The following is a 24,755-nucleotide window of genomic DNA, read 5'->3' on the forward strand; positions in this document are numbered from 1 at the left end:
ATAGCGTTTGTGAGCCTCCTAGTGAAGTCGAAATTACAATTATCGAACCCCCTATAGAATGTGACAACAAATATGACGTCCTAAAAATACACCCTAGTTTCTTGCTACTTCAATGCACTTAGCGCAACGATAATTTTCTTACAATTCCCTAGGTGTACGAAAAATAACCCCCGTCACCCCAAAGATACCCGATTTAATCTTTCCTAAGACAAACAATTAAACCTAGAAGTCATGCCAAGCACATAATCGTGTGATAGAACAAAAATATACCAGTGAAGTGGTAGCAACTTACAGAAAATAGGCGTTCTCTCGGTTCTCTCTCCGTCAGAGGCCAATCTTGGAATACCTTGTGAGCGTGGTGAGCTCAAACTAATAAAACAATCTGCGCTACCACTAACATGGGACACATCTCAATTCGGGTGCTGATTCAGCAAGGTTTATAAACAAACAGGGCTACGATTTTCATTGGCTGTCCCCACCTGCAACTCGCAAAAGCTCTACACATATTTTTAGAGAGAGGCCATCGACGGGTAGAACCGAGGGAACGCTCATTCTAAAACGAATATTACAATAACAAATTACTTAAAGGGATACATTTCCGTTACACTATCAACAGTGCACTACGAGTTAGTACTGTCAGAACCAACATCCTAAACTTTTGTTTCAATTTCTGTTTATTCTAAGAAACTGATTTAGAGTGACCAAAATCTCTTTTATGAAAAGTGGCATGATTATACTGTGCAATTGATGATTTCCATTGACCATGGATAATCTCTTAGTGAAATGATATTTACATTCCTGAAAATAAGCCTGTATGTTTGGGGTTTGGCTAGACCTGTTTGTTGTGTTAGAAAAACTTGACTGTCTGCAAAGCTTGCCATATAGACTTATATTTATAGAACCTACCTTACAGTTTTCCAAGGATTAATGCAATTTCTCTCGGCTCTTGCATTGCTTTCAAAAGATTTCATCTACCGCAGCTGAATTTCAGTTGTGATTTCACCTGCCTGGAGTGGTTGTAACATTCTTACCTTTTAAAAGTATAGTTTTGCCACAATAGTTCCTAATAGTTAAAGGGTGTGAAGACTGGCGCAAAAAGAAACGTCTAATGCCGGTAATCTGACCTAGTTTCGAATGAGGTGTAATAGAAGTGTTAGACACCACCATCGATCCCAGAAAATACACACACAGCTTGCTACTGTCGGTAATTAGACACTAGTGTACAGTCAGTACATACAGCTGCGGTCAATACCCACAGCACAGTGTATAAACGATACAGTGATGGACATCTCAGGTCCAGCTATAGATAACAAGGTATCACGTTTCATTACTGTCTGCAATTTTATTAGCGACAAGCAGAAAACGTCACTTGCAAGCATTGGAAAGTTAACTTTTTCAGAGCGCGGCACATGGTTTGGTGCGAGTCTTCAATGCCTTTAATTGCAAATTGTACTAATTATAGATACGTTCGTCACCGCAGGTACTAATAAATGGATGAAACCCAAGAAACAGTCGACTCCACTGCTCCAGGTAGCAGAAGAGGAGGAGGAGGGGGAAGAGAAAAGTAAAAAAATTGCAACCAAAGATGATATCAGACGAGATGGAGATGAGCCAGAAAGAAAAGAAGTGAGTTTTAGAAACTGAAAGTTTACAGACACCAATGAACAACATTGTCCTCATCACTCTAATAGCCTTTAAAAATCCGGAAAATTAACTGCAACTTCCATCAAAATCCATCAAAGATTGACCATTTTACAAGTCTTTTCTTGTATGTATGTATGTATTTATTTTAGATCCTCCTGCAAGCAGGAACTCGCGAAGAAGCCATCTTTGGCTTATCAAAGCCGCAAACTGTCCGAAGTCAGTCTCTTAGATTCATATTTAACGTCCATGATTATGAATTGTCAATTGTCGACAACTCTGTAACTGGACGAAATACATTAATCTTGGTGTGACTCGAACTTGGGACCTTGATTGAAAGGCTCCTTTCTTAATTCCAGTTTTTTTTAAATAAAAATTAGCTCATTTATGCTCATTGATGATGTAAAGGGAGTGACTGCCTAATTTTTTGTTATGTTATCCCTTTGTTTTTACAACCGTTGCCAAAGGCATAAATTATAAAAATGTTTTCTTGTCTTCTTGAAAAGAGGAATACCACAGTATTCAAGTGATATATGTAGGCTTGTTATTAGGGGTTAACTTATTAAGGCCTAAAATAAGAAATTTTGAGGATCGCAACACTCCATGTCATAGTTTATTCAATGAGTTCCCCAGATTTATCAAAAATTGGATTGTGTATATCTTGGAAACTAAAAGAGCTTTTCAAAAAATTGCAACAGATTTTGAATGAGAATATCACACATTATAATTGTGCTGAGTATGGGGCAAATTGGCTAGGTGTCTGTAGTACTTTAAACACTTGTATTGTTGTTCATGACAACATTTAAGCTGATGTAGAAATATATACTGTTCAATTCATGACTGCATGGTCACATGATTTTAATTTTATTCACATAACTATAGAGGAAGATCATTTTCACACAAAATTTGCTTTTAATCTGAAACGTGATGAAAGAAGGGTTGGAAAACTTTGCTGAAATTCCCATGACCATGTTTTTTGGCTGTTTGTTTGCGAAGCATAGAAAACCGAGCACTTACGATAAGTAAGGTAATACTTCACAATGAAGAGTACTGCCAAACACTCTACATGTCTTGGGATTTATCATTTTCATATCTTTTTCTTGTTTCTTGTTTCTGTTTTGTTACTTTATTTTATTTTGTGCCCTGAATTCCTTTTAGGACCATGAATTTTCCATACCCCTGGTTGTCAGGGTTCACAAGGTTTTCCTATCCCTGGTGTTGAATTTCTTCGCACTTTGACAACGCAGTAAACATTTCATTTGTGACACTAGAACACTTGACTACAACTCTTTTCAAAATTTCATATTGTCAACTTTTTTTGACATTTTCAGGATAGCCAAAGTGATGCGGGTACCCTAATGAAGAAGTATTCGGAGAGGATGAACTCCACCAAAGAATCCACTTACAGCGATCCCTTAGAAGGTGATTATGTGTACACTTGTATTTTCTAGGAGGTGAAACTGTAGTCTTAATCTAAAATTCAATGCTAACATGAGGGATTAATCCGTCAGGGCTAACTTGAGGGATTAATCCATAAGGGCTGACTCGAGGGATTAATCCTTCAGGGCTGACTTGAGGGATTAATCCTTCAGGGCTGACTCGAGGGGTTAATCCTTCAGGGCTGACTCGAGGGATTAATCCTTCAGGGCTGACTCGAGGGATTAATCCTTCAGGGCTAACTCGAGGGATAAATCCTTCAGGGCTGACTTGAGGGATTAATACTTCAGGGCTAACTCTAGGGATTAATCCTTCAGGGTTGATCTCCAATATTACATTGGGTCTTCCAAGATGCTCAAAGTTTGAACATGTTGGAAAATACTACCCCTGGAGGTTGAGCGACAATTTATTTAGTAAATGAATGTTAAAACTGTGTTTTTATATATTTTTTAATGTTTTTTTAAGTTTTTTATTAGAAGGTCATTGCATTACTTTCAATATGAACATGATAAACACTGATACAAAAAAGATTTCCAAAATGCTCCCCTAGGGACAGGGGTTTCTCAATTAATATTCCATGAGGGCCAGAGAGAAAACATACAGTACGTTGGATCAATGAGCCATAGTGAACCAATATACAATGTGCACGGTAGGTTGACAGGGTGTTCAAACCTAAGACACGAAAGCGTCCGCATACCGAACGATTGCAAAATTGTTGGCTGAGTTTTTTATGATGGGCCATAATCCTTCACGGAACTGATTTAGACAGCAGACTGCCTATTCAGAAAACCTTGTCCTAGCAGCCGCAGACTTGCCAAAATATTCCTAAAACATTGAAGCGAGGTAAATTTGGGCAATTAAGTAGTATCAGTGAGCAGAATACTCTTGGAGTAAGGCCAACGAAGAAATGCTTGCCAAAGTCTAAAAACCAGTGACCACTATTAAAAGTATGATTTAACTTTCTAGTCTATGTGGGGTCAGGACTTATGACCTTCATATATCAACGATCAAGTTTGAAGGAAAAAAAATGGTCTTTTTAGCAACATTATTTTGATCGAAATAGATGCTGGTGTTATCACCCATCCACCCAGAATATACTACCGAAGTGGTCTATTGACTTGATTTTTCATGCAATATGCAGTGTCCAGGAGACGAACGTCACAATCATTGTCGATTGTCTCTAACCAGTAACCCTTTCTTTAACCAGTAACGGCTTCGTCTTTCATCCTTTCAGACTCAGGTCCGGGGTCCTATGGTGTACAGGGGTCCTATGGGGACCAAGGATCCTTGGGAGGCCCAGGAGCAGAGACCTTAGAGGAAATGGAGGACAAAGCGAGATTTTTCAAACAGTTAGAGGATAAACACGGCGGAGGAGATGTGGACTACGCTCAGCTGAATAGAGTCACCGACACCACAGGCACTATGAACACACTTCCAACCGGGTTTATGGGGTGAGTCAAAGGAGGCTGACGTTACCAACTGGTCACTCGTTAGTGAGTGACCACTCACTTGAATGGTCCAATGACCATCTGTGACATATAACGATTCTAACCCGAACTAACTTACCCTAATGTAACTCCCCCTCCCCCCCCCCAAAAAAAATTAGCGTAACACTAATCCAAGCATCGATAACCCTTGTCAGGCCCTGTTTTAAGAGTTTGTATTTGTTGGAAATGATCAGGTAGATCACGATAAAGATGGTCGACGTAAAATATTATTTCAAACTATTTGTTTTTGTAATAATTATTTAAGTAATTTGTGATTTTTAATGTTTGGATCAAAAAAATTAGTAGATTGAAAGGGCTTCCCTTGTCGTAATCATCTACGAAAATTCTTTCAAAGAAAAGTTTGTATGTGTGTATGTATGTATGTATGTAGTTAGATCCTCCTGCAAGCAGGAACTGAAGAAGAAGCCATCATTGGCTTATCAAAGCCGCAAGCTGACCGAAGTCAGTCTCTTAGATTCATATTTAACGTCCATGATTATGAATTGTCAACAACTCTGTAACTGGACGACATACATTAATCTTGGAGTGACTCGAACTCGGGACCTTATGATTGAAAGGCACCAGCGTTAACCACTGAGCTAACACTCCTCTGTATGCAGATGGTGATTGGATATCTATATTGGCTGTCAAGATAATCACCTTCAGTAGTTGATACATCTCATATGTGGTATTAAGGAACATTAAATTATGATTGCAAACAACTGAGCTCTCAGAGTTACAAATGTTGTAAAATAACCATGTAATAACCTCGAAGCCTGTGCAATACAATTCACAAACAAACTTGACCTTTCAGAACGGCCGATGATTTCAGCAGTCCGGCTCCGAGACGATTAGCAAGGCAAGAGAGAGGTAAGCTTTGTCTGTGGTTTCCCTCAGTGTTACTTGCATACAGTCATAACAACTTATTGTAGAACTTCAATGATTTCTAACCCTCTCACTGTAATCGCACTGTAACTGGATACCTTGTTGCAAATTTTACATCACAAAACATGATGGAGACAATCATTTCATTTTTTTTTCATTTCTATCTTTATTTATTGTATAGTCATTCAAATATGTACCTTTTTTTCTTTTCTCCAACCCTTTGGGTTTCACTGCTCTCTTGTGTATCAAGTATTTCTACCACATTTTGAAGAGAAAGGATCATTTGCTCAGCAGAAGTGATACAAGACAAATCTTTGGGAGAACAGATTTTAGCTTAGTTTTAATCACCCTGTAAATCACTACTTCAGGAATTGTCACTTTATTTTGATGCAGGCTATAGAGAAAAGTATTGGTTGGAGCTAAGGTTAAAAGAGAACAAACTTCTCTCTATACGTATATTAAGCAATATTCAGCGTAGGCAGGTGAGGGGTGCAAGCCTAAAGACTTAAAGGGTCTGCATACCTGATAAGTGCAAGATTGTGGTATGGCTTTGTTTTTGGTTTGCCAAGAACCTCTGCCCGTTTAAGAGTTCTCTATAAGTAGCAGAATTGTTGTCAGATCTTGAAACTGTTTTGTTGTAAAATAAATTCTTTGAATAAAGCAAATTTGAGTGTTTCCAGAAAATGTGTATTCTAACACTTTAATTTTTCTCTGATTCTCTGAACTTGTTACAAGTGGTAACTGTGCCACAAGGGAGCAGTGATATACCTCACCCAACTTATCCCCTTCAAAATTGTACATGAGAGTTAATTTTGATACATCAACATAAAGTGAGAATTTGTTTTATAACCCATGTTTTTATAGTTTCACCCCCAGAAACGGAAGTTGAGGGTCCGTCTGTAGAGAAAGCTGCTTCCAAGGTAAGCCGATCGACTTGTGTGTTTGCATCATTCTTGCTGAGAAACAGTTTAATCTCGGAACTGATTTTCACTAAACAGATTCGTCCAGTGACAGTGTTGAGATGTCTTGACAAAATCTCCATCGTTAACCGATAGGAATTAAGTGATAACCTTCTGTCTTCGCTTGTGGCTATTGAAAATTAACCTACTTTTACCGTTGAATATTTGCCGACCAGTGTTAACAAGCCAGTGTTGGCTGCAGTTATGAACCTTTGAACCAGGCCGGCGTTGACTATTCACAGCATATGTTAGCTGCTTTTGTTAAGGTGTGATTCCTCTTGTATTAGATACAATGGCCTGAGTTGAGAGTTGATCGTTGATTTTCGGAGGTGGCTGCGTGACGTCATTATATAGGATGTGTTCATGGGTACATCCCTCTGTGTAGTTCCGTTCCTTCGTGGAAGGGGCGTTTGAGTGTTACAGTGGCCCCTAGAGACTGGATGAGTACCCAAAGTACTTCTTTCATTTCACATCTAGAAACATTTGGATGCAGTATTTAATTTTTAAGATACTGGCAGTGTTTGCCATACCTCCATCACTGAAATGAAATATGAGCAGAAAACGGTTTAATTTCTTTTGCTGAACTATTTGAGTTAGTTTGTTGCACTTATTTACAACCACAAGAGCAGACTCTGTCTTTTACTTGTCATTACTAGAGTTGAAAAAAGCATCATTTTGCGTTTTGTCGCCGTTTTCCACTTTTTTGACAAGTCCATCAAGTTTTCTACATATATCAATAACAAAAACAGTAAACTAAGATATTAGCCAAGTTTTTACCCTGCCAAAAGCATTAATTGGCGAGTAATTAAGGACATTTGCAGATAATGAGAAAAGTGTCAGGACCCCGATAAATTAAACATTTAATATTAATCGCATACAGTTCCCCCAACCCACTAGTTAGAATTCAACCAATCAGAGATGCAGGTTTAGTTACGAGCCGTTGCTAGAAATAGATTCAAAACGTCGAGTTGGTAACTTGGTACAACCAGCGAGCTGGTACTCTTACAGCTCCCCGGTACAACTGCCGTAGACAATCTACACAAATCAAGCATGGTGTTGTATTACGTATTGGTCAGTGACGTTCATAGCTTTTATTCATATTATGGGCGAGGTTTATTTGGAACCCAATGGAAAATATCCTCGTGAAAAACAAAGTTGAAAGTTGTAAATTTTTTTGACTTTTATGCCACCATTTGAAGTAAGATTTGAATAGATAAGCTAGTTATGTATATCGTTATGGCATCGTGGAATCATTGAGGTTGAGAAAAACCATAGAAGAGGACGCAAAATGCTGCTTTAAATCAATCCTACAATTTTTTTTTTATTGAAGATGTACCTAGCCCTAACATAAATTACAGACATTTAAGAACTGTTACGGGAGCAGTCTCGTCTCATCAGTTCATCGTTTCCAGTGAGCGATGTTCTCTCGACTTGATATCGTCATGGATACCAAGGATTTACTTTCAAGTTGAATTTCTTTATTTGAATGGTTCATGTGCAAGGAGCGAGTGAGTCAAACTGGCAGTATCAGTTTATACTTGCAGTGGGAAAAAGAACGAATGCTTATCTATTTGAGATAATATTTGTTTTCTCTTCTTTGCTTCCAGGTTCCGAGTGACAGAGCTGATTTGCTTGCAAATGGTGAGTGATGTAGTTATATTGTCTTTTGTGTGTACATTCAAAAGATGTTTTGTTATATATATTATTGCATTTAAGAATATAAAATAAATGTTTAGTGCAACAATAACCAGGCGTGTAGTCAGACCAGGATTTGGGGGGTGGGAGGGGGACTGTGCCCTCACCCACCCCCTCCCCTGCAGACTACTGTGCCACCGACATCTGTACACAAATGCACAAAGTATAGGATAAGAGTATAATCCCCCCCCCCCTAAATTATCGGTGCCCCTCCTCAATTTGCTGGTGCCCATCCAACTCGAATTCCTGGCTATGGGCCTGACAGTGGCAATTAAACTGCTTTAAACAGTTTCAACATATTTTGAAAAGAAAGGCACAGAACTAAGAAGCTGGAATGTCGTACTCTATTATTTTACTTGGCATCTTCTTTCGTTGTTTCCTTAGTAAGGTACCCGCTTCTATGTACTTGCTGGCTTAACCTACATTTTGACTTACACTTTTTGTCACAGCTCTTCTGTGTAATTATCATCTTTTATTGTAATACTATGCATTATTCAAACTGGGTTTTTCATACCACGCCCTGTTCAAATCCCAGGCAATTTATTCAATATTCAGTACTCCCCGTAAAATCGAGAAGAAAATTCAAAGGACATTAATTGAGAAGATTTTATGTTTTTTTCTATGTTTTCCTTATTGTTTTAAGTATCCTTGTTGGAGACAGGAGACTCAACTCTGAATATTCCACAAATGAAGAGAACTTCAAAGGAAGACACTAGGAAGAGAGCTTTACTGGGACCAAGTAATAGTGTAGACAGAGGTAAGTTGCTACCGTCGGGTTTCATAATTATATGCAAATTCCATAATTATATGCAAATTCCATAATTATATGCAAATGCCATAATTATATGCAAATTCCATGATTTAATGCAAATTTCATAATTATATGCAAGTTTGGTGTAAGAAGATGCAAAGAAATTATTGGCAATCATCAAGTTCTTTTTAGAATTTACTAGTCACTCTTTCTATACTGGTGCTGTGGCCATGTGGATAAAGGGGGCGCATTGGAAGCCACGAGGCTTCATCGAAGAGCAATCTACGATTATCCCATCTGAAATGACTTTCTAAATTAAAAAAAAGATTTCCAATGTGAGTCTGAAGCCACTTGACATGAAAGGTGTATTCCATAAGCCCTTGCAAGTATATCCCACATTTTTGGTTGCTTAAGCGTCCTAAAAATAGCTGCCTGATAATTATTATAAGATTTCGTGACCTACTTGTACAGGACTGAAGGAGGGGGGGGGGGTGTAGGAAGGGGTGTAGGAAGGGCTACAGATGTGGATATTGGGAGGGGTAATTGTACAGGGAGGCTTATTAAGGGTAAAGGGTACAGGTTATGGGGAGTAAACTGAGGGTTAGGCTTAAAAGCCTGGGAAGGGAATAGGTATAAAAGGTGTCAGGTATACTTGAGATGTGTGACGAAGGGGTTAATGAGCAATAAATGAAACGTTAGCTTGTATTTTTTATTGGCCGGATCAAATGCTGCCTAACTTTACGACAGACCGTTACTTTTCAATTTAATTTCCAAAGGGACTATGATATTGTCATAGCAGTTGCTTTAACTGTAGGTCTAGCATATTTTGCATATATCTATCTGGGTGGTGGACTGGTGGTTGCTAGTCGATGCCAATGTTTCTCATCTTCTTTTGCAGATTTTGCAGCTTCAGGTACAGCCTCGGAGATGGAAGCGCTTCATGCTGCAATGAGAGAGGCGGCAAATACACCGACGATGACCTTCGGTTCGAAGGACTTTATCGCCACCGACCACAGGGAGGGAGACGATGGCGACCGCCATCAGGAAGAAGGCAGCCGGCGGTACGACGAGGACGCTCCGGCATCCGAGGAATTATCAAGGAAAGAGAGGAGGGAGAGGACAGTGGACGACATCATCAAAGAGGTGATGGAGGAGAAGATGAAGAAAGATTTAGAGAGGTTGAGAGAAGGGGAGATGTCTCAAGAAGGAAACGTAAACAATTCAGGGAATCAATCTCAGAGAAATACCTCCAGGGAGAGGAAGGAACCAAAAGGAGTCAATCTCTCGCCTGTGTTCGCCAGTCCGGAACGGAGGACGGGAGAAAGGGAATCACAAGGGGCGAGGGACGGAGAGAAGATGTCCTTCGACTCGGATGCAGAGAGGGACGGAGTTAACGACGATAGAGATGAATCTAGCCACAGAGATTTGTCGAATAGGAAACAAGAAGAATCCCATCACGATAGAGAAATAACAGGTGACCGTGACCATGTGGACGTCGATAATAACTTTGTGGCAGGAAGACTTGACGAGGGAGAAGAAGATGGTGCGCGAGGTTTCGATCTCCAACCTGCGGTCGCGTCTGATCAAAGGGGGTTTGATTTAGCCCCGGCATCACCCCCTGACGACTCTGTGACTGGTAGGACAGTTGTGAGTATTTACCTACTTTGTTGACCACTAGTTGAAGGAAATGTATTCCCCCCCCAACCCCCAAAAAAATTTACCCAAATTAAAAAAATTCTCAATTAAAAAAAATCCTTACTATTGCGTGTACTATTTGTTTAAAATAAAATAAAACTGTTAGCAAACTTCTTACCCACTAGAGAGCCATGTGTAAAAGTAAGTTGGCCTGACGTTTCGATCCTAGCAGGATCTTCTTCAAAGGCTAAAGCTAGCCTTTGAAGAAGATCCTGCTAGGATCGAATGGTCAGGCCAACTTACTTTTACACATACTCTTTGTTTAGTGAAATATGCTAGCTTAACATTTTGTCACAAAATGCGCCAAGTTTCCCGAAAATTGTAATATAGTATTTTGTAATATATATTGTAATATAGGTTGCAAAATGTTACAAGTGTAGATGTTTGTTTGTTTCAGAATGTCAAACTTCACAGTCTTTGAAAATTGACAAAATATTTTTCTTTGAAATGTTGTTTTGTTGCTGTGGAGTCATACTGTAGCTTGTTCTGTACTTAGCTTAGGCGGGAACCGGGCCCAAATCCTTGAACAAAGCTGAATAATTGCCTTTCCAGATTAGAATAGAAGACTGTACTGTACAGATGTACTGTGTGTTCTGTCAGGTATCTACTCATAAAAATGGACATGAGAGATTCCAGACAGCAAAATTGTTGACAACATGAAAAGCTTAAAACATCAAGCCCAACAAACCCTTCTTATCTATGATTTCTTTACATTCAAGAAACAAAATGACTGCCCCACCCCCCGTATTAAAGCCATTGAAGACTCGCCCCAAACCGCGTACGGCCATCTGAAAAAGTTAACTTTCTGTTGCTTGCAAGTGACGTTTGTTCGTGTCGCTAAAAAATGCAGACAGTAATGAAACTTTTTACCTTGTTATCTTTAGCTGGACCTGAGATGTCCATCTCTGTTTCGTTTGTATACTGTGCTGTGGGTATTGACCGCAGCTGTATGTACTGTCTGTACACTAGTGTCTAATTACCGACGGTAGCAAGCTGAGTGTGTATTTTCTGGGATCGATGGTGGTGTCTAACACTTCTGTTACACCTCATTCAAAACTATGTCAGATTACCGGCATTAGACATTTCTTCTTGCGCGAGTCTTCACACCCTTTAACTAATGTTCTTTGAATATTACTTCTGTTTCAGACTGACGATGAAAAATCGATGTCTTCTAGAATTCCGCGCTCCAGGAAAGGTGAGTCAAAATGGTTCATGTTTCATAAATTTACTGAAAGACTGACTCACCATACTTGTTTGAATTCTTGAGCCGTAACAACAAATGCCAAACTTCTAGAGTGAAAATTTTAAAATATTTCTTTGATAACATAACTGCTCAAGTTGGCTATAAAAGTTTATTGGAAAAGTTAGGGTCATGTGCAGTTAGTTTTTTTTTGTAATCGTATTAAATGGTATTTAATTATATGACATTGAAAATAATTATTCCAATGTAAGAATATTTTCAAATAAAGTGATGATAACTAGAAAAGAAAATGTGTGTTATATAATTAAGCTTGTAATATGACCACTGGATGTTTTATTAAGACCCCATCCCCTCCCCTCCTCTGGTCTGTCTTACACTCACAATCTCTATTAAAATGAAGTCACATGTTTGTTACACTATACATGCAAATCACATTGTTGGTTCTGAATTTTAATCGTTGAAGGACAACTGTGTAGGCACTTTTGAAAACGATTTTGTGTCCTGTACTCAATACAGCTGTCATTAATCCTTTTAAGACAGTAATAAATGTAATGACTTTAAATGTGAATAAATGATCAAGCTAAATTTGCTGATTGGTGTTGAGCTAATGACTTCTTTCTTTACGTTGTTATCCCTTTGAAGAAGTCATATTTCATATTTAATTTTTAGAATTGAGTATATCTCGTTTAAACTTGACAATGTGTGAAGAAGTTGTTTCAAAGTTGGGTACTTCATTGTCAGTGCAAGACGCTTTTTTTCAGAGGTCAAAACAAGGCAAAACAATGTCTAACCTGTTTAAAATCGACTTAGGTCAAAGTTTTAAACTCATTGGTGAAATTATAAAACTTGCATGGGCAAAAACTTACAACACTGTTGGCTTCCTTTATCTGATATAACTACCAATTTCAATTTCTTTGGTGAACGACTCTCTTTCCCTACCATTTGAGGATACCAGTGGTAGATTTTTCATGTGAATGCTCTCGTAAACACTTTTCATCTATGGTTTGACGTTTTTTCACTCTCGTAGGTTTTGTGAAGGACAGCGGAAACAAGAGGAAGACGAAGTATGGCGCCATCAAAAGCTCCGGGTACGGACCGAAGAAAAAACAGAAACCAAAGGGTGATGTCTGGTCCCCAGCTGATAAGATTCTTCAACAGAAGAAAACAGGTATTCTATTAGTTTGAAGGCTTATGAGTTTAAATTAATAATAAGAGGGTTAAGTAATCATAATAAGATGGTTAAATAATCATAATAAGATAGTTCTCATGGTTCCAATTAACTGCACTCTGTGAGTGTTTTTAGTTTGAAGGGTTACAAGTTTTTAATTATCATGTAAGAGGGTTCTCATGGCTTAAAGTTGAAGGTTTACAGTCTTGTTCAGGGCCTCTCACATGATTTTACAACTTAACCCTGGTCATTGGTAACTTGTCACACCCACACACCAAAGTGTGCACAATTCAATCAATCTCTCCTGGGGCACCACAGTGCACCACATTCATTTGTTTCCTGGGGGACGTCCCATGGGGTGCAGCCACATACTTATGCACACAGCTATATTTAAAAGCCCGGCAAGTCCCCATTTATACACCTGGGTGAAGAGAGGCAATGGAGAAAATAAAGTGCCTTGCCCTTGGACACAACATAATGATCTAGTCAGAACTAAAACCTACAATCCTTAGATCAATAGACCACTGCCTTTACCACTTGACCACAAAGTTGGTAACCGTTTATCCCAGTCACGAAAACTTTGTGTCCCACAGAATTAATGTCATTACAGTTTTTAGGGGGTGAAATCTTCTGGTATGGAACTGTCCGCTGACATAAGAGGGGCCTGACTTTTGTAACCCCAATCTCCCTATGGTCTAGCTGACCCTGGCTTACATATTGCACAGTGAGAAGAATTGAGGATAAGGTAGTGGCTGTGATGTATACACATGTCTGGTCCTGCAAATGAGAATTTTAATTTTTTTTGAAGCGAGGCTTACCTCGTGAAATGTTGAACAGAACTTTTTTTGGCTGCTGGTTGTATTTTTGGGACTAAATTGATCAACAAGTCTAGTGTGGGTAACAACAGAAACGATATGCAAAATATCTTTCCTGATGTAATAAATTGAGTCCGCCAGTATTGATGTGCGACCCACAAGAATGCAATTTTGCCGAGGTTCATCTACCACAGAGGTCAAGGAAGAGTTAATAGTTTCTTCGTTGGCTCAAAAGTATGTATAAAATATGTTATCTTATCATTTACAAACCTGGGAAATGTATCCTTTGTTTCAATTTGCAGAGAAAAAAAAACAAAAAGCAAGTTTCCTTAAAAATCTGTACTCTACAACCTATCCCTAATTTCAATCAAATTCTGTTCTTTTCCTTTTAGTCCCTGACCCCAAACCAAACTCCTCGTCTAGACAAGCCATGAGCAGAAACCTCATGAAGTCTGTTGAATCATTTGCCAGCTACATCCAGGAGAACTATGCTGACCAACGAAAGCTGACCCCTCCTCCAGAGGTAAGCTCTCGTTTGTCAGGTTGGGTATGTGGGGGGAGGGGGGTGGTAGGGGTCAATTATGCTCTTTTATTGTTTTGTTTCGTTGTCGGCGGTCGCTGATGAGTTATATCTGCGTCAAGGAGTTGTGTTATCAATGTATTGTTTACTTTGATACAAAGTGGAAAGGGTTGTGGTGAGCTTCTAGTGAATATGTAGATGTAAAATGGCCTCCAAAATGGTTTTGTTGATTCAGTGCGGAGAATGGTCGACATGAAAATAGCCTAGGGAGTATAATTCTGTTTGTATAAGATGTTAAATTTGTGGTTAGTTCCTGATAAACAGAGACAAGTAAGGTTTCTTATACTTCAACTGTTGACAGTGGTAAATATTTCAGTTAATTGTTTGTGCTGTAGAGGAGTAAGGGAAGTGGAAGAGGAACCGGGGGTGGCGGGGGAAGGGGGGTGTTAGCTTCCTTGGTTGTGTGTTTCATTGCTTTTTTACTTCATTTTTGGTTTTGATGATAATGGTAACCTATGCATTCATGAGGTCATTTGAGGTCATCAGATGTCAAATTGTGAAACCCTTATAAACATGTACATCCTCACTATTCAATACGTCAGATTCATGAAGAAAACTGCTCATGTTGCATCATCGAAACCACAATGCATTTTGCATTCTGGTTCCTTAAGTCTTAAGTGTACATTAAAATGATTTTAGGATATTTCTTGGAGTTGAATGTGCACTGAAGTTCTGATTAGAAACTTTGAAGCGTTGTTTACAGAAACCTCTTGGAAAGATATGACACACGGAATTTCTTCATTTATATAGCAACACGAAGAGCTAACATTTTCTACTTCTCCCGTAGCTGAAATTTTCTCAAGAGGAGCCGATCTTATCTGCAAGTCTGCAGGATATCCGCGTCCAGCCCGCCTCGAGAGAGAGGGCGCTGGTGGCAGAGGTCAACGAATGGCAAAACCAGTGGAAAGACGAGAGAAGACTGAACGCAAAGCTGAAAGCGGAAATAGCCGGCTCGCACCGAGAGAACACGAGAAAGATGGAAGGACTCCGATTGGAGCACCAAGCAGAACTCCATAAGTTGAAGCAAGACAATTTTGTCTTGTTAGCTAAGGTATTGAGAAGGACTATTATCCTTGGATAAGAAAATGTTTTTATTGATCAAAATTATGGAATACAGAATCAGAAAGATTGCAATGTTATTTGAAGTTTCACCCGCTGATTTTGTCATATTGCTTGCAAGTTTTTTAGAAAATTGTTTTCCATGTATCAAAACTGCAAATGTCTGTACAACTTTTACAAGGACTGTAAAGTAACTTTGTTCTCTATGTCTCTGTTTGGAACATGAAAAAGATGTAACTTTGCACAAGAAAATTTTATTTCGAATTTGACTTTGATTCAAATTTGATTTTATCTTTGCTAGCTGAATAGCCAAGATGATGCAGATACCGCTAGGAAGAGGCTGCAGGCATTGTCTGGCGACACGGATAATGTAACACAGGAAGAAAGAGTGATCTTGATGCAGAAAGACATCATGGAACAAGAAACATTACTTCAAGGATACCAACAGGTAAGATAGGTGTCTTTGTGAGTAGCATGTGAGGAAAGTAACATGATATACTCTTAACCAGGTGCTGAAAGGCTTGAATATCAAGTTATGTAAACATGTATTAAAGGTATGAGACAGCATTTGACTAACAGTTATTGTGATGTTTGTAATATCAACGCAGGGATGTGCGCACGCTGGGCGGCACTGGGCCGCACTGGGCGGCCCCGCCCAGCACTAAAAATTACCGCCCAGCACTGTCTTAAAAATCGTGAATCCCGCCCAGCACTATTTTCATCTAAAATCCCGACATTCCTTACAATATTTTTGCTAAAAATTTCAATTTGATCGATAAAAGATTATTTGAAACCATATTGAAAAAAAAGGGTTCTTTTTATCTCTCGTCAGGAAAATGAGAGATTGTACAAAGAATTGAAGAAATTACGAGAAACAAACAAGCAAACTGAGGAGAAATTGTTCCTGGAAAACCAGAGGTTGCACTCTCAAGTCGGAAATCTACGGTAAAGCTTAGAGCTACCTAAGAACAGATGGCATTGGTTATGATTGCAAACATATATGATGAAATGAAATGGTGATCTTCGCTTGAAAGAGGCAGGCCCAATGAGAAAGAGGGCGGGGGGGGGGGCATCAAGTCAGGTCTGTGGTCAATTTGGGGTCCTAGGTTAATTTGGGATAAAGAACAATGTATTTTCATGCCCATGAATGAACCATTAATTTATGAACAATTCAGGGGTGTGAGTGGGGGGGGGTGGGGGGCCAGGCCTGTGTGACTGGTTCTGGTACAAGTTAACTTCCCCTGGAGGTATCAGCAAATGTCTCTAGGTGGGATTGAGAGTACTTTAAACCTTGCACTGGTATCAATATTAGATTTCCAACAGGCCCAGAGTACGAATAACAAGTCCACATGGGTGCGTAAGATGCTAGAACAAATATGCTAGATTAGTAGTACAAGTATTGGGCTCACTATCTTTACCTGCTTTTTCTTGTTCAGGGAGGTCATCGAGGGGAAAGACCTTGCCCTGAGGAACAAGGGCGTGATCACTGGCGAGAAGGCCCAGGCAGAGATAGCTGCCGGAAATACCTCGGCAGTTTTAGGAGCCTCTAGGATAGCTGAACTACAGACAGAGGTGGTAGAGTCTGAGGTAAATCTAACAGAAACTGCTAGAATGGTCACTAACTAAAGTATGAACAGTGACCAATGCAGGCGGGGGGGGGGGGATTCAAATCTGCCAAGTAAATGTTACGGCCAAAATTTGCGGCCGGCGTGATGAATGTTTGGGCATGATGGTGACATACGTTTGTTCTTTGGTGTTAGCAAGCCATATAACTACTGTTGATATTCGGTTGACCAGTGTCGTGCATATTCATGTTTTCAGTGTTATTATACATATTCATATACATGTACTATATATTTACATATTCATGTATTGTTTTGAAATAGTCATAAACATGTTGGTAGCTTGCTTATGCAATCAGTGATTGACTTTTTATATATACAAATATTACAGCTTTATGGTAAGTAGTGTGATTTACTAAAAATGTAGTTTCAGCTGTTCTTTAGATGGACTTTTCTAATGATTGTGAATAATTTACCCAATATCACAAGTTATTTCCTGTGTTTTAAATGCAAGTTAGCATTTCCATGTTTTCCTTCTCCTAGACTTTCTTTTCCCCACCACACTATCTGTCGGGTCTTCGTAGAATAATCTTGTCTCCATCACCATGGTTACTGCCATATGTTAGTTTCTTGCTGATACTCATTCATAACTTATTAAATTATGTCTCATTTTTGTGTTGCTTTCTACAGGTTCAGCAGTCACAGCTAAAGCAAAAGACACGCCTCCTGGAACAGACCAATCAGGAGTTACGAGGTCACATCGATCAGCTAATCAGAGACAAGAAACATTTGGAAGGAAAGGTCGACGCCTGGCGGGAAGTCAAACAGAGAGAATTTCAGGTCAGGATTGTTATGATAGGAGGACCTCTGTCATGTGACTCTATCGATAAATATTCAATCATTTTAATTCTTAAAAAGATCTTAAATGTCAAGAACAAATATTGTTTGTTTCATGCTGTTTGAAAAGGTGATAATAGGAAAGTAGGGTTAACAACTCTGTCCATATTTTCAGCTGTTTTTTTAATGTCACTACCCATTGGGCCATTCCTCTCAACTGGTTTGTTTAAAATGTTGCAATTAACATATCGGCCCCCTTTTTGCATATTTAATTTATTTGTTTTTCTACGTGTTCATCTCGGTTAACTTTCCCGAGGAAGATTTCTGCTGGATATGAAATGTCAGACCCTCCGACATGTTATAATATGTTTATCTCTTTTAAACAGGTGTTTTTTTGGGCAGTAGGAATTACATTTGCTAACAGTTTATTCCCTCTTTTCTCCTTTTATGCTTCTTTTATGGTTAGAATTTACAATTGCAGCATCAAAAAGAGGTCGAAGATTTACAGAAGAAGTTAAAATGGTACTCGGAAAACCAGGAACTCTTGGACAAAGATACGATCGCTCTGAGAGAAAAAGACGCAACTATCGATCGACTGAGGGAGGAATTAGAAAAGAGGAACAAACAGGTGACAGCAAAAAATTAAAGGCTTTTTGTTTTTTTGACAAGTGTGTAATGATAGAAAATTGATTAGAAGTGGCTTAACATTAGCTGTTGTGAAGGTCTGACATGGCTGTGGTTAAACATTAGCTGTTGTGAAGGTGTGACTTGACTGTGGTTAAACATTAGCTGTTGTGATTACTGACATGGCTGTGGTTAAACATTAGCTGTTGTGAAGGTCTGACATGGCTGTGGTTAACATAAGCTGTTGTGAAGGTCTGACATGGCTGTGGATAAACATTAGCTGTTATGAAGGTCTGACATGGCTGTGGTTAAACATTAGCTGTTGTGAAGGTCTGACATGGCTGTAGTTAAACATTAGCTGTTGTTAAGGTCTGACATGGCTGTGGTTAAACATTAGCTGTTGTGAAGGTCTGACATGGCTGTGGTTAAACATTAGCTGTTGTGAAGGTCTGACATGGCTGTGGTTAAAAATTAGCTGTTGTGAAGGTCTGACATGGCTGTGGTTAAACATTAGCTGTTGTGAAGGTCTGACATGGCTGTAGTTAAACATTAGCTGTTGTTAAGGTTGACATGGCTGGCGGTTGAACATTAGCTGTTGTGAAGGGCTGACATGTCTGTGGTTAAACAATAGCTGTTGTGCTTGTCTGACATTATCTGTGAAATTGCTTTATTTCCAGATGGGTACAAAAACAACAGATGCGCAGAGAAGGGCAAGAGAGAGGGCAGCAGACACAAAAAGAATCCAGGATCTGGAAAGACAGGTTAGTTTGAGTTCATAAAACAAAGATTTGACTATTTTTTGAATATTTTGTTTTGAAATGTGAAAAGCCTTAATTCTCTCAAAATGCCATTCCTGATGCTTGGTGAGGTGTATCACAATAAACTGGGGTTGGGCAGTTGGGGGGGTGGGGGAAGGGGTTTAAAGGGGGAGGGATTCCTGCCTGGTTACATGGTTTGCAAGGTACTGTGGCTTCTATTACACTGGTACCTTTTGCAGAGAAATGATCAAATAGGGATTGTCACCAACTAATGTAGGGGATTCCAATTGGTGGTATGTGGGGCAAGACAAGCTTGGGAAAGATTCAGTACTTCCTAACGCAAAAGGAAACAGAAGATTGGCCCACAATCTTGCACTCGTGGGAATATGCCAGCCCTTTAGGCCTTAGGCTTGATTTCCCTATTGGCCTGCATTACACAATGCTTGATTTGTGAGGGCATTGTGGTCAACTGGTTAAGGCAGTGGACTTGTGATCTAAGGACTGCAGGTTCGAGTCCTGACCTTTGGCAAGGTACTTTATCTCCACTGCCTCTCTTCACCCAGGTTGCAAATGGGTCTTGCAAGGTAACTTGTTAATATAGTTGCGTGCGCCGGTTTGTGGCTGCACCCTATGGGAAGTCCCCCAGGGGACACGTGGCTGTGGTGCACTGTAGTGCCCCAGGAGGGATTGTTTGAATTGTGCACACGTTGGTGTGTGGGTGACCAGGGGTTAAGCGTTGTAAAGTAGTGTGAGGAGGCCTTGGCCTCATAAGACTGTAAACCTTCAACTCTAACATTCTTAGGTATCGAGAGTTTCATTCGGTCTGGCCAATAAATTCTCTCTGGTCCTCATAGCAAGTAAATTGAGAAACCCTGAAGTACGGCCTGGATAACTAAAACTTGGTAAACCACAAGGAGCACTGACAGCTGTATCTTCAAGCTACATCTGGAATGTTATCTTCTGATTTACTATGATTTTACATAAACTTTCACATGTTTTTACAGAACTTCAGTTTTCTGAAAGGTGACATCGTAGTTAGGTTTTATAAGCAGTTGGTTAGGCCTCATCTGGAGTATGCTATGCAGGCTTGGAACCCATATTTTGATAAGGATAAGGAAGTACTTGAAAAGGTCCAAAGGAGGGCTACTAGGATGATTAGATCCTTAAAGCGTGTTCATTATTATAGGCGGTTACAACTGTTGAATCTCACCACACTGGAGCTTAGGAGGTTACGTGCCATGGTGACTTGATCCAGGTTTTCAAGATTGTGTATGGTTTCGACAATTTATCCTTTACCGACTTTTTCATGTTTGCTAACAGTAGTTGTACCAGAGGTCATTCTTAAACTCCAAAAGTCACATAGTAGGATTAATATTCGGCATAACTTTTTTTCTAATAGGGTTGTGAATGAGTGGAGTGGTTTGCCTGAGAAAATTGTACTTACAAGTAGTGTCAATGGGTTTAAGAATGCTTTGGACAAGCACTTTAAGCATTGTAATCGGGTCTGAGTGTTTGTGTCTTCAGTTTTTTTCTCTCTCTATGGGGTCCTTGATGGGGACTTAAGTGTCCCTCCTGATCCTTTTTTTCTACTATTAAACTAAACATATTCAATTTTATTTTATTCAAATTTAATGCATAATTGCCGTTTGCCCCTTTCCCTCGCAGGTTAAGGAGATGAACGGAATTATTCGAAAACGTCATCCGAATTCCATCCCGGCCCTGATGTTTGCCGCCGCCTCTGTCGGTGATCAACACGTCGCTCCCGATTCGCCCCTCAAATCTAATACCGCTGCATTCTTGGAGGAGAAGGTCCAAAGATTGGAGAGCGAATTAGATCATAAAGATGAAGATTTTAAAAGGTCACTCAGGTCAATGCAACAACAGAATAGTAACATCAAGGTCAGTGTAATATGGAACTGCATGAAAAAAAAAATCAAGGAGGGTTTAGGGCAGGGGTTCCCTAACTGGGGTGCATGAACCCCCAGGGGGTGCGTGAGTCCATCCCAAGGGGTTCCTGAGACGTTTCTGAAAGTCAAAACTAGAGTACTTTTTGTTGAACTAAACTTTGATATATTATATAATTTAGTTATGTACAAAAGTCATACCTATCGACAAACTCTACAATATTACACTATGAACTTGATCTTTTACGAAGCACTGTTATGCATATTATAGTATAATAATGACTCATTATCGTGTCTCGAAAAGTTGGGGGTTCGTGGACAACTCTGACATCCACAGGGGGTTCATGGGGGGATAAAGTAAGGGAAACCCTGGTTTAGGGTATGAAATGGGCCACTGGAATGTGAGGGGGGGGGTGGAGTGTGTACATAGTGACACAACTAAAACAGGGAGTGTTTTGGTGAAATTGTGTGTGGAAGGAGAAGGGAGGGAACTGCTAATCAACTTTCATTAGTGTAATTCTAATTCAGCAGAGACCTGTCCTTAGATCAGTGGTGTTGGTGTGGTGAGCATGCAGGGGGGTAGGAGGGAGGATGGGGGGAGGGGCATACAACCATTTCACTGTTGTAGGTAGAGGACTATTCTACAGACCTTTTTGAGGTAAGTTGGGGGGGGGGGGGTGAGTATGTACTCCTAGATGAATGGCATTCCTAATAGTATAGAACTTATTATGCAAATCTGACCACACTCACTTCTTTATTTGTTTATGTATGTAGTAGTACCTTGCTCTGTTTAAGAAATATGAAATTATTCTGCTCATCTCAACATGTTTGATTAACAATTTCACCTTTGCCCCTGATCTTATATGCAAATGAGGTTAGCTTTAGTTATATCTGCTATTGAAGTGTGGAAGGCTGCATTTTAAAGCATCCCTGTTTGTCTTTTTGGCGACAAATTTACCAAATGTCCTGATTATTACACAAGATAAGATTTTGTTGCTCAGACACTCTCTTTGTAATCAAACTAATATTTCTCAAATTTGAAAATGTAAATTAGAAAATGTTGACAGTTCCAAAGTAGTTTTATAAATGAAATTTATCTAGTTAAACTCATGATCTCATTGTTAATTGCTAATTATTATAAAACAAAAACAGTAATGAAATTGGACCGAGCTATTGCTTATGTATGCATCCCCAGACTAGCTAATAAAACTGGATTAGCTATGATTTAAAGCATCATGTCTATCTCAACGTATAAAGGTCTCGTCCAGTACCCCAGCAGGCTACCTCCTTTCTGTGGGTTAGCTTCAACCAACCAGAATAATTAACCTCGATAGATTACACCTCTGAATACTATTTTTCTTTGTTATTGCCAATCATCTCTTGTGGTTTAGCAACTGCAAGAGATTCCCACTCACTATATGAGGATCTACAGTATGTAAAATGCATCAAGATCCAACAAATTTCAGTTTATCTCTCCTGTTAATTAATTGGAGATTATAAGATACAGGCTTGTGGTTATACAGCACAGCTGAGACATTGCTCGATAAATGCATTAGTTGTTGGTTTAGATAATCAACCACACTGAAATAGATAAGACATCGGACATGTAAAGCTGTATGGAGAGTAAGACAGTCATGGTGGTGAATTAATTTTTGTATTTATTGATTGGGCTAATCAAAGAGATATGACTTCTTTTGTATCCGAGGAAAATATTCAAACAGTTTTTCATGTGACTGATATTCCCACAAATGTCTTTCAAATTTTTTAGATCCAATATGAAGAGAGAATAAAGCAATTGGCAGCGAAGAAACAGGACGATGAAATATCGACACGCCCTCACTCTACGATTTCTGCATTGGAGAGAGAGTTGGAAGGGGCGAAGGAAAGATTTCATAAAGAGATTGAATCATTGCAAAGAGAAAACAGTAAATTAAAGAGAGCCGCATCGCAACGACAGAGAGAAGAAAACCATGGCAACGGAGACGACAAGAAGAGGACGAGAGAGAAAGAACACAAGGAAAAATTAGAATCTTTAGAAAGGTTAGTTTTTTTTTTTACGGTAGTGGCCAAATTTTCCGGCAGGGTATATGCGGTTTTATGCTGTGAAGCATTCGGTGAAAGTGCTAATCGCAGAAAACCAAAAGATATATTTAAGAGTGATCTTCAGTATTTGTATGTATGTGTGTATGTATGCGTGTATGTGTGTGTCTGTGTGTGTGTGTGTGTATATGTATGTATGTATTTTAGATCCTCCTGCAAGCAGGAACTCGCGAAGAAGCCTCATTGGCTTATCAAAGCCGCAAGCTGACCGAAGTCAGTCTCTTAGATTCATATTTAACGTCCATGATTATGAATTGTCAATTGTCAACAAACTCTGTAACTGGACGACATACATTAATCTCGGAGTGACTCGAACTAGGGACCTTATGATTGAAAGGCACCGGCGTCAACCACCGAGCTAACACTCCTAATTACCTAATGTCGCTGAAACATTCACAAAAAGCGTGATGGACTTTTAAACTCCCAAGAGAAATGGCAACACATAAAGCTTTTTGAAAGCTCTGGAAACATTGTATTAAAGTGTTTTGAAAAGGTTCCAACGATAACTCCAGCTGTCAAGCTGGACGCTTAAATATATTCAAGAGACTTTCTGTAACTTTGCAAGTTTTATCCGTCTTTTTCAGGGACCTGTATGAGAAAGCGAGGGAAGTCGAGATGTTGAAGTCAGCGTGCGATAAATTAATGCAGGAGAAAATTCAAGAACGTAAGTCAATCTTCCCCTTGAAAGCAAACCTACCATTTCTCAAATTTTTCCCAAAGTGTGATATATGTTGGGAGAATTAACATTTGGGCTAACCCACCTCATAGAATAATCACCTGTCAAAGAGGCACTCATTCGTTGAAAATGTTAAATCCCAAGATTTGAAAAAAGGAAAGGAATGGACATTGTTTTATATTTTTGTTTTTGTGGTTCTTGTTTTCAGTGTGTTTTACAAGTCAGCTATACCAGTGATGACAAATTATTGTAGCATCTGTTACATTTGCATCTCATCCCACCACCCCCGCCCCCCCCCCCCCCACATCCCCACTCCTGTACCAAACTTCTAAAAGCATATCATGTCTTCAATTAAAAAAAATATATATTAAAAAAGAAATTGTGAATCAGTGGCATACATCTTTCTTTTAAGTACTTACATAATATGCTGGCTGTTTGAGTTGATCCTAAATGATTTATTCAAAACTTTAATTTGTAGCAGTAAAAGATATTAAAGGGGATGATGATGGCCAACAGCTTTAAAACTAAATACAATACAGAGAAAGCTTGATTTTGTTTGTAATATTCTGTCTGCTATATTCTGTCTGGAGGGGGGGGGGGGGTGTGTGTGTGTGATGGGAATGAACTAGTAGGAGGGCTAAGGAGGGCTGAAGTACATGTGGTAGCACCGATGTCATGCATAGACTACAACAACTGTTTTTGTTTCTCTTTAACATTTGAAATGACTACTTATCCTTTGGAAATAATTCAATTGTGTCCTGGGATGTTTATTCTATGTTGGTAAGGTGTGTCTGAGTGAATTTCATCACGATTTAACTGCCATTTCAGTTAGGAAAGGCCCTTAATAACCTCACTGAAAAACAAAGACAGTTTCGTGTGTTCTCAATGTGTGACATTACTTAAGTTATTACTCATTACTTA

At 39.2% G+C, this 24,755-nt stretch overlaps 1 protein-coding gene across 1 annotated transcript in view; it reads left to right on the top strand.

Moving 5' to 3' along the window:
• The window catches only part of LOC139963151 (centrosomal protein of 162 kDa-like), a 35,736-nt gene that overhangs the window by 1,782 nt on the left and 9,199 nt on the right, over nt 1-24,755 (top strand). The window contains exons 3-23 of the mRNA XM_071963697.1: nt 1,481-1,626; nt 2,973-3,063; nt 4,313-4,529; nt 5,380-5,435; nt 6,315-6,370; nt 8,017-8,050; nt 8,748-8,861; nt 9,754-10,502; nt 11,697-11,802; nt 12,779-12,919; nt 14,127-14,257; nt 15,102-15,365; nt 15,675-15,821; nt 16,206-16,318; nt 16,810-16,960; nt 17,626-17,775; nt 18,239-18,400; nt 19,074-19,157; nt 20,820-21,053; nt 22,827-23,098; nt 23,743-23,822. Of these exons, the coding sequence (XP_071819798.1) occupies nt 1,481-1,626; nt 2,973-3,063; nt 4,313-4,529; nt 5,380-5,435; nt 6,315-6,370; nt 8,017-8,050; nt 8,748-8,861; nt 9,754-10,502; nt 11,697-11,802; nt 12,779-12,919; nt 14,127-14,257; nt 15,102-15,365; nt 15,675-15,821; nt 16,206-16,318; nt 16,810-16,960; nt 17,626-17,775; nt 18,239-18,400; nt 19,074-19,157; nt 20,820-21,053; nt 22,827-23,098; nt 23,743-23,822 (3,498 nt within the window). The remainder of the gene's footprint in view (nt 1-1,480; nt 1,627-2,972; nt 3,064-4,312; nt 4,530-5,379; nt 5,436-6,314; nt 6,371-8,016; nt 8,051-8,747; nt 8,862-9,753; nt 10,503-11,696; nt 11,803-12,778; nt 12,920-14,126; nt 14,258-15,101; nt 15,366-15,674; nt 15,822-16,205; nt 16,319-16,809; nt 16,961-17,625; nt 17,776-18,238; nt 18,401-19,073; nt 19,158-20,819; nt 21,054-22,826; nt 23,099-23,742; nt 23,823-24,755) is intronic.

Source organism: Apostichopus japonicus, chromosome 21 (genome assembly GCF_037975245.1).
Source record: "Apostichopus japonicus isolate 1M-3 chromosome 21, ASM3797524v1, whole genome shotgun sequence".
In the NCBI taxonomy this organism is placed as follows: domain Eukaryota; kingdom Metazoa; phylum Echinodermata; class Holothuroidea; order Aspidochirotida; family Stichopodidae; genus Apostichopus; species Apostichopus japonicus.